General features: G+C 35.0%; 1 protein-coding gene across 6 annotated transcripts in view; it reads left to right on the forward strand.

Annotated features, from left to right (window-relative positions):
• Window positions 1-9,673, forward strand: part of LOC122969373 (H-2 class I histocompatibility antigen, Q9 alpha chain-like) — a 49,357-nt gene that overhangs the window by 5,837 nt on the left and 33,847 nt on the right. For 3 of the 6 annotated variants that reach the window (XR_006399007.1, XM_044334997.1, XM_044334996.1), the window contains exons 3-6: window positions 2,182-2,463; window positions 2,914-3,243; window positions 4,476-4,586; window positions 4,854-4,871. Coding sequence is in view for 5 of the 6 variants with exons in the window: in XM_044334997.1 (XP_044190932.1) it covers window positions 2,182-2,463; window positions 2,914-3,243; window positions 4,476-4,586; window positions 4,854-4,871 (741 nt within the window). In the remaining variant the exon portion in view is untranslated. Of the gene's footprint in view, window positions 1-2,181; window positions 2,464-2,913; window positions 3,244-4,475; window positions 4,587-4,853; window positions 4,872-5,109; window positions 5,166-6,662; window positions 8,160-9,673 lie in introns of those variants that run through there. The other 3 variants (XM_044334998.1, XM_044334999.1, XM_044335000.1) reach the window with 3 other exon arrangements.

The following is a 9,673-nucleotide window of genomic DNA, read 5'->3' on the forward strand; positions in this document are numbered from 1 at the left end:
TGTTTTGCACTTTTCATACAGTAGTTGTAACTCAAGGTGCTGTACACATAAGAAAAACATTAAAATACTTCAAATACATTAAAAATAACTGAACATTAAGATACATTAAAAATAAGAGAATAAAAATAAGAAAATAATAAACTGAGACATTAAAGTGCAGAAAGTGTAATAAACATACAGAGGTAGATGTTGGGGAGGAAGTTAATTGAAGTTTTTAAAAGTGCTCACTGAAGTCGCCTCTTTCATTTCTGCTGGTGAGATGTTTCCAGATTTTGGGTGTAGACGATATGCTGCTGTTGTCAGAAGGGTTGAGTTCAGATTCAGGTTGTTTTTTTTATATGTTTTATATATTATTTCACTTACCCACAACCTGAAAATAGTTTTAATGCAGTAACTATCAAGTGAATCGTTAACGCTGAGTGTAAATGAGCCCGATACAGTGTTTCATGTGTGTAAAGTTTGTATTTGTAAATATAATTGTTATATTGGTTTTATTTTATTTATCATGAACACACTCAGCCTCTGATTGGCTCTGACCCTGATATTCTTACCCTAACACTGACCATCTCACTCCTCATGTCTAAATCTAACCAACGAAGGCAACGAGTACTAGCCAATCAGAGGCAGAGTAGGGCGGGTCTTCACGGAATGCTGGTGGGAAAAAATAAGGCGTAAATGTCACATGACAGTCTCCTTCAGTAGGTAATCGTGGATCTATACACTCGCCATCACTTAGCGGCTGGTTTCTGCTGGTTTATCTCTCTGGTTCACTCGGCTCTCGGTGGCTGTCAGTCATGTTGAGGGGGCGTGTCCCGCAGGCCGTCATCCCGCCCCCCCGACTCTACTGCACAGACTCTGGTTGCAAATGACGTCACACAAGCAAGATGGCAGCTCCTGAAAATGCGATCTTTTGGATATTTTGGCTTCACTTTTGCACAGCGGCAGGAAGTGAAGACGTGTCGTCCATCTTTATATTCAGTCTATAGTCTGTGTCATAATAAACATACATAGTGCTGAAATGATTAGTCAGTTAATCAATTAGTAGATTAACAGAAAATTAATTTTGATAATCAGATAATCATTTAAAGTCTTTTATCAAGAAAAAAATGTCAAACATTTGCTGGTTCCAGTTTCTCAAATATGAGAATTTGATGCTTTTATCTGTTTTATATCATTAAAAATTAAATTCTGTTCAGTGTTGATCAAACAAAACAATCAATCTGAAGATTTCACTTCAGGCTCTGTGAACTTGTTGTTGGCACTTTTCACTATTTTCTGACAACTCGTAAAGTAAACGTTTAATCAATTTATCAAAAAAGTAATCAATAGCTGAATTGATTAATCATTAGTTGCAGCTCTAAATATATAGTAGAAGTACAGATTAGATCAGATTAACTCTACTGTAGTGAACACAGTGTGTTGGTTCATCCCAGCAGGCAGCATCAAGCCAACATCTGCAGGTGGAAACAGCTGTTGGTTGTATGAAATTATTGACTGATGAATGGACCAATCAGGACACACAGACTGCTTCCCAGTCTCCATAATGGTCCTGCTGGTGTTTTCCTTATTCTGACCAGTTGTAGTAACACACTGCAGAACAGGACACACACACACACACACACACACACACACACACACACACTAGTGACTAATCCTGAATAAAACTCTCCTTCAGTGGAAGCTTCCGGAGCTTCAGGACAGTCTAGTCTGTAGTTTCTCACAGGAAGAGGATGTTGTTGGACTGATCCACTGGCTGCAGGGTTTCAGTGGATGTAATGTTCAGTCCAGGATCAGGTTTAATCTGTGTGTGTTAGTCAGGACTCCACCTCAGTGTGCATGTGTGTGTGAGAGAGAAGTCACACCACCTTCAACAGTGTAGATAAAGTGTGTGTTGGTCTCAGTGGAGACAGTGTGTCTCTGTGGTAAAGACAGGAAATGGACTCTGTTTCCCAGCAGTCTCTGCCTCTCTGTCTCTCTCTGAGTCGTCCACACTGTCCAGATGATGATTGGCTGTGAGTGGTTTCCGTCCAGCCAATAACAGCAGAAGGTGTAGATCTTCTGTTTTGGTGTGTGTGGATCAGTGTGTCTCTGTGGTGAAGATGTGATATCAACTGATGATAGCTGACTGTGCTGAGATCTCACTCTGGTTTACTGCAGTCTGTGTCTCTGTCTCTCTCTTAGGTGTCCACATTGTCCAGGAGATGTACGGCTGTGAATGGGACGATGAGACTGATAAGGTGGTTGATGGTTTCAAACAGTTTGGTTATGATGGAGAAGACTTCATAGCACTTGACCTGAAGACAGAGACATGGATCGCTCCAAAACCACAAGCTGTCATCACCAAACACAAGTGGGACAAAAATAAAGCCTACACTGACTATTGGAACAACTACCTCGCCCAGACTTGCATTGACTGGCTGAAGAAGTATGTGGACTACGGGAAGAGCTCTCTGATGAGAACAGGTAGAATCACATGACCTGATGTAGTTTCATGGACACAACAATGTTAATAAGCCTCCTCTGTTTCTAACTTACAGTAACATTACAATAAATATGAACCAACATACAGAGAGCCACTGTGTCTCAGTTTACACACATTTCTTTCATTTTCTCTCTCACCTCTCTTCATCTCTCTGCCTCCCTCCACCTTTACCCCATTTTCTCTCTGTCACTCTCTCTCACATTTATCACCTCTCTTTTTCTACACTTTCTGTCTCTTTCTAATCTAGTCTCTCTCTCCTCACCTCTCTTCATGTCTTTCTTCTTCTCTGTTCCTCCCTCCTTTTCTCAGTCACACTTCAATGAGGTTTATTTTATGTGTTACTAAATACATTACACCAAAAAGGAATGATAATATTAATATAAGTTAAATAATAATAAAGAAACTATAAACTGTCTGTCTTTACACTCCAGAGCGTCCCACACTCTCTCTCCTCCAGAAGACTCCCTCCTCTCCAGTCAGCTGCCACGCTACAGGTTTCTACCCTCACAGAGCCACACTATTCTGGAGGAAAGATGGAGAGGAGCTTCATGAGGACGTGGAACGTGGAGAGATCCTCCCCAACCATGATGGATCCTTCCAGATGAGTGTTGACCTGAAACTTTCATCAGTCACACCTGAAGACTGGAGGAGGTTTGAATGTGTGTTTCAGCTCTCTGGTCTAAAGGACGACATCATCACCAAACTGGACAAAGCTGTGATCAGAACTAATGAAGGCAAGACTGGAATCAGAAGTGATGGAGGTAGGAAACACATTTAGTTTATATTATTTTTATTTATATTTTAATTATTTATGACAGATGGGGTTGTTTATCTCCTTTAGTGGTTTGTTTTCTTGTTTCTGTTTTTTAAGTCATCTAGATTTCATTTGTCTCTTTGGACGCCAGAAGAATTCATGAGAAGTTTTTAATCTTTAATTTTTCCAAATGATCAGATGAAATTAAATTGTCTTTTAAATTATGTATGTTTTCCTCTTCAGTACAGTTTCTATGTTCTGTAAAATGTTATTTGATCACAAAGTTTATTTCTTCTCTGGTTGTTAATTTGGTTCAAGTCTAACTGATCGTTCAGCCGTTAATGCAACCAGACAGTTTTTATCTGTATGAAAGTATCAGGAAAGGTAAGAAAACCAGAACTGCATGTAAATGTGGGAAAGTGACTCAGAAAAACTATTTCATTACTAATCAATCAATACTCTCCTAAAAGTATAATGAGAGTTAACATATTACTCAATAACGAAAGTAATCATGTTAGTTATTATTTACTTGTTCAGAATTTACAGACATGAGCAGCATTTCCTTCACTCTTCACTCTTGATCCTCAGCTGATCTGATCTTTTCACTATTATCTGTAATGAGATGAGGTTCTTCTGCAGGTTTGATGTGAGCGTGTTTTCTGATCAAGTACTTTGACATGTTGCTTGTTGACTTTTCTGCCACTGACAGGTGATTCTGACCTGGACACAACTTAGATTTTCTGCTTTTATTCTCATCTTTACGTGGTGCGTGTGGCATGAAGGATATTTCCACATGTCAGAGCATCAAGCCTCCTCTAACATCTTTATTTATGTTTTCCCCTCACACAAGTGATATTACAGCGGTCGAAGGCACTGTTATTTTATTAGATAGATATTTACACGCATTTAAATTTTGCATTTCAAAGCATTATTATGTTCAACATTATAAAATAGTTTTCAACAGGCCAGTATTGTAATGTAACCACTAAAATTCAAACAGTAATGTTTTGCACGTCTGTGTTTCTGTTAAAACTAATGAGATTACAGTAAAACTTTATGGTTTTAACTCCCAACACTGATAGTTCACTAAAACACACTCAGCATCAGCATGTTTGTCTTGTTCTTGTGACTTCCTTTCAAATACTTATATGACTTAAGTTGTGTTAATAAATATAATCTGATCCATTTAGTGATTAAAGAGCGAGATAAATAAAGTTGAGTGTTGTGTTTGGGTTCCAGGTTCTTCAGAGTTTCCTGTTGGTGTTGTCATTGGAGTTGTTGTCGTACTGCTGCTCCTGGTAGCCGCCATCGTTGGATACGTCCTCTGGAAAAAGAACAAGGACAAGGATGGTGAGAGACAAAAGATGTTTTTACTCCACACAAAGGCCCTTTTTTACTTCACAGATGTATTTAACATACATATCTCTGCTATTGTTTTGGTGTTAATGTTGTTATAATATCATATATTTTACTTCTGGTCCATAAAGTGTAAATATTTGATTTATAATTAGTTGACATATCTTGTAATAGTGATACAGATGTTGCTGTTTTCTCTTTGTGTTCTTTTATAAATATTGAATAAATAATAACTGTGTAATACTGTTTTCTGTATTTCAGGGTTTAAACCTGCTAACAGTAAGTATTTTAAATATTAAATTTTGATATTTTTAATCTGCTTTTTCTTGTAGTATTTGGATGTCACTTGACAACATTATATAAAAATATTTAAAAGTTATGAGAAATATTAAACTGTCAATATGAACAACTTGACACAAAGTCAGATGTTAGTAATTCATCACTCATGTCCAGTTTATCTCTCATGATAAAACTCTTCTTTTCTTCTTTTCAAATCAAATTGTTTTTCTTTTTGCAGCTTCAGAAACTTCATCTTCATCATCAGTTAAAGTTCCAGTTCCTAACTGATGACAGTGAGTACTTCATTGTGTCAACTTATCTCACTGAACTAAACAATATAATACTACTAACAGTCTCCCAAACTGCTGTTTTTAGAGGTGAAAACACAATTTAGACATGAACTTGTGATGAACCAGATGTTTTAGATTGAAGAAGTCAGTCTTATGAAGCATTTCTCAGTGTGAGATCCAGTATAACTACAGAAAAATGTTGACATGTTTTTATTATAACACAGATGTGTGAAAAACAAATTGAACCAATAACCTTTTTACCCAGAAATATCTCATATTAAATGAAATGAAACAGGCTGCGTTGTATGAACACTAACAGATTCGATGTTCCACCTTGTTTGTCTGTTTATCCGTCTTGACAGAACAGTGAAGTGTTTCAGTGTTTAAAAAGTGTTTCTTGCTGACAGACAGACTCTGCCTGACTTTGATTTTATCCATGTTAAAAATGAATGAAAAAAGTTGTTTATGGTTCTTTTGTTGATCAGATATACAATTAACACAGGTTTTCAACTATATGGTGAATCAGAAATCTTGGGAGTGATACACTTGAATTTAATCTGTAATCTGTCTCAGATCAGTCTGATCAGCTGCAACAATCAATCAATAGAATTGGGATGAACCCAGGGTCACATTTCAGATGTCTGAGTTGTTAACAGCTCCATCAAATAGTGATTTTTCCCTCTAAACTTCTCACATGGTTTCATTTTAATAAATGTTCAAATGATCCAATATTTCACCAAAAATCAAAGATTAGAGAAAAAGACATTTAGCATATAAATATTGTTTCTTGGAGTGGATCAAATGTGTCATTTTACCAACAAAGTGAAATTCTATTGTGACAATAGATTTATCTTCTCATCACAAACAGACAACATATCACATGATTTATACGTGTTTTTTATGTATTTTCTTAGTATACAGAAATATATAAAGTACTACAAAGCTTATAATGTGATACAGGTTCAGATCAGTGCTGAATACTAGAAAGATTGAACACTAAAACATTCACAGATCTAAAAGTGTAGGTTCACATCAGAAAGTAATAATGCATGTATCAAATATATGACCTACACACTCTTATCTACATGTGCAGTGAACAAATAATAGCCTACAAAGCTGACAGTGTTCACTAAAATGTGATGCAACCAACAGTCTATGATGTAAAGCTCAGAGTCACAGCTGCTGTTTCAGTCACTAACTAGTCTTCTGATCATACAGCAGCTCTCGTAGGTAGTTTACAAAGTGAGTGAGTAGAGAATTTAAATGTTATTTGGACTTTATGACTCAAATTATGAAGATAAATTTGAGTGTTATCCAGTGTTTTGGGAAAACGTTATTTTGGCCCAGTGGGCGTCACATGACCTGCAATTCTGACTGTGGCCACTGGTCCAAAACTGCCTCACAGCCCAACATTGTTACAGGAGGTTTATTGATACATTTTCCATTTTGAAAACACCTTTTGCTCTGTTTCTTTATGAATGATTATTTATTTTTCCAACAGGAACAAGTGAAAAGTAGAAGATGGTGAACTCCTCTCCACCAGGAATAAGGAACATTGAAGACAGACGCCAAATTCTCCTGTCCACCTGTAAACTGTGAATAACTTGATTATTAATCATTCATGTCAAATTTAGAATTATAATTGGAGATTTTAAATGTTAAAATCTTGTCATAGGTAATTATTGAAATTGGATTACTAAGAAAACCAACTTAAAAAGGCATTTTTGTGCTACAATCATGTTTTGAATGAGTGATATTTTCTTATCTGGAGAGAAGTGAAAAACAACCAAAGCATCATTGTGCTCTTTATGCATAAACAACACATTTTGAGGTTTTGGTGTTTATGTAAAACAAATCCACATAATCCATAGTTGGTTTTATGTAGTAAAATCACACACACACACACACACATTCACATTTTCATATACATGTACTCCTGGGGTTGGACTGATATGAAATAAGCTGATTCTTCTGTTTCTATCCAGATATCTATTCTTTGTTTCTCTGGTTGTTTTAGGTCACTGCAGATCAATTATCAGGAGCTTCATGATAAATTGGACTTAAAGGATTTTTGCATCAGTTTGAACAAGTACCTTTATATGCCAAGTATTGATTTCAATAGATTGGCTAAAATCACAAATTCCCATCTGATTATTTTATCTTTATTTAATCGACTGAATTTGCAGTGATAGAAGGTCTTTTCATATTGTTCAACCCATATACTCTCATACACATAGAACAAGATTTACTTTTCAGTTGTGTAAATATTCTGCTTGTTTATGTCTTTAAAACTGATGAAAGTTAATTTTGTCCTTTTCTGTTTCTACCAAGATTTCTGTTTGTTTCTCTGGTTGTATCAGGTCACTGTAGAGTTTTACGGTAAAATTCATTCACTGGATTTTTGCATCAGTTGGATGAAGTATCTTGATATGCCTGGTATTTATTTTAATGGATGGGGTTAGAATTAGACAAATTCCTGTCTGATTATTTTATCTATAATCTGGTAATTGAATTTGCAGAACAATTTACTGTATCACAATATACAAATATCTCTATAGTGATATAAAATTACATATACAGTGATAGAAGGTCTTTCATGTTGCCCACCCCATGCACTCAAATACACAGAATAAACATTTTTTTTCCAGTTGTGTAAATATTCCCGCTTGTTTATTTCTTTAAAATTGTTTAATTTAAAATTTTAAGATTAATTATTAATAATGTATGTGTTTGATACTTTTATTAATTAATTTTTCTTAATTGAGGTTTTTTCTTAATTAGTCTTTTCCATATTGCTTTATTGTAATTTTAGTTTGGTTAGTAAAAGGACGGGTTTTCTTTCTCTGTTGAGTTTTTGTAAATATGTGAAATGTTGAAGAGCATGTTGCTCAAATTCACTTCCTGTGTTGGATTACATTAATGAAATGAAATGAAAAATTCTGTTACACTACTGTTTAATTGCTTTTTTATTTTGCTTTCAATAAATTCCCCAAAATTCCAAAAGTCTGGTTCTTTTTGTAAATCCACATATAGTGTTTGTTTACTCATCTGTTACTGTAGTTACAGTAAAATGAATATTGCCTGAATACTCATTATTGTCACAGAGACTAAATGGACATGGTTCCAACATGTAGATTGTTCCAGTTATTTAATTAACTGTCAGAGCAGGCCAATAGGCTTAATACTGTTTAACAGGAATAAAACAATAAGGTTTAGAACCACTATTTTTTCTATTTATCATCTATTGTGTAAATGTTGTGTGTAGTTTGTATTTTATCAATGTTATTAGACTTGGCAGGTCCCAGATTAGATCTTCACACTGCACACATCCGGTCTCAGGTCGCTGCTCTGATTTTCCCCTAAAAAACAAAACCTGTTGCACTGAGTTCTGCCTGGCAACTGATGACACTACAAGTCTCAGGAAGTTTCTCCAGCTCTTTGCCTCCATTTATTAACAATGATGATAATTATTTGTTTCATGTTTTTAATTAACAAGGTCTAATGTTCTGCAGGTTAAATATACAGTGTAATAAACCATGAAGATAATATTACAATAACCATCATTCAATTATTAATATAGTTGTGATGAACAATATTTTGTGTGCATTTCTTAAATTATGTTGCCATAAAATCCTTTTTAATTGAACACATTTTTTAATGTTAATGTCATATCTCTTACTGCTGGGAGTCTGTAAACATGTTATCCATGTAGATTAATAAACTTCAGTAAAACAATGAGTATCCTCACAGACCTGCAAGGATTAAGTTGATTGACCTGTTTTTTTTTCATGTTGACACCAATACAACAGCTCCATTTAGAAAACGTGAGGTTGAGTACTGCATGCTACCAGATGACATAATGAAAATTACGATATGTCATACATCATAATATTTTAAACTATAAAGTATACAATAATAAAAACAAAAGATCAATTTACATTAATCAAATTACTTCAGGATTAATATGAACTTAATGTGCAGTAATAAGTGAGATACTGGGACATTATCAGGAACTCACTAACACCTAACTTGGCTGATTTCTTTACATTCACCCGACACACAATGAAAATAAAACCAAAGACTAAATGAACTGGTGACACAGTGAAATGCTTTGCTTTTGTTCAAATAAATGATAATCTCAGTGGTGAAAAGTGACTAATATACTCACATACTGTACGTACTTTTATTTAGGTATTCCCATATTATGATGGGCAAGACAAATTTAAATAAAATATAAAGCTGAGAATGATAGTTTTGCTTATTACTACACTTGGTTGTTTGAGCTTTACTGTGCAGAATGATGTATGTCGGGGCCTAGTAGTGAGGGGAATAGTGGAACTAAGTACGCAGGAGCCTTAACATGAGGAGGGCCCTCAAAAAGTTTGTCTTTATCTGCAATTTAGAAATTTTGAGTTATAAGCATTATGAGTAAACTATTTCCATTGGCTGAATAAATAGTTTGAGATTATTTCTTGTATCTAAAACAATATTAGAGCCTCTTAGGGGCTCAGC

The sequence above is a fragment of the Thunnus albacares genome, chromosome 19, assembly GCF_914725855.1.
Source record: "Thunnus albacares chromosome 19, fThuAlb1.1, whole genome shotgun sequence".
Taxonomy (NCBI): domain Eukaryota; kingdom Metazoa; phylum Chordata; class Actinopteri; order Scombriformes; family Scombridae; genus Thunnus; species Thunnus albacares.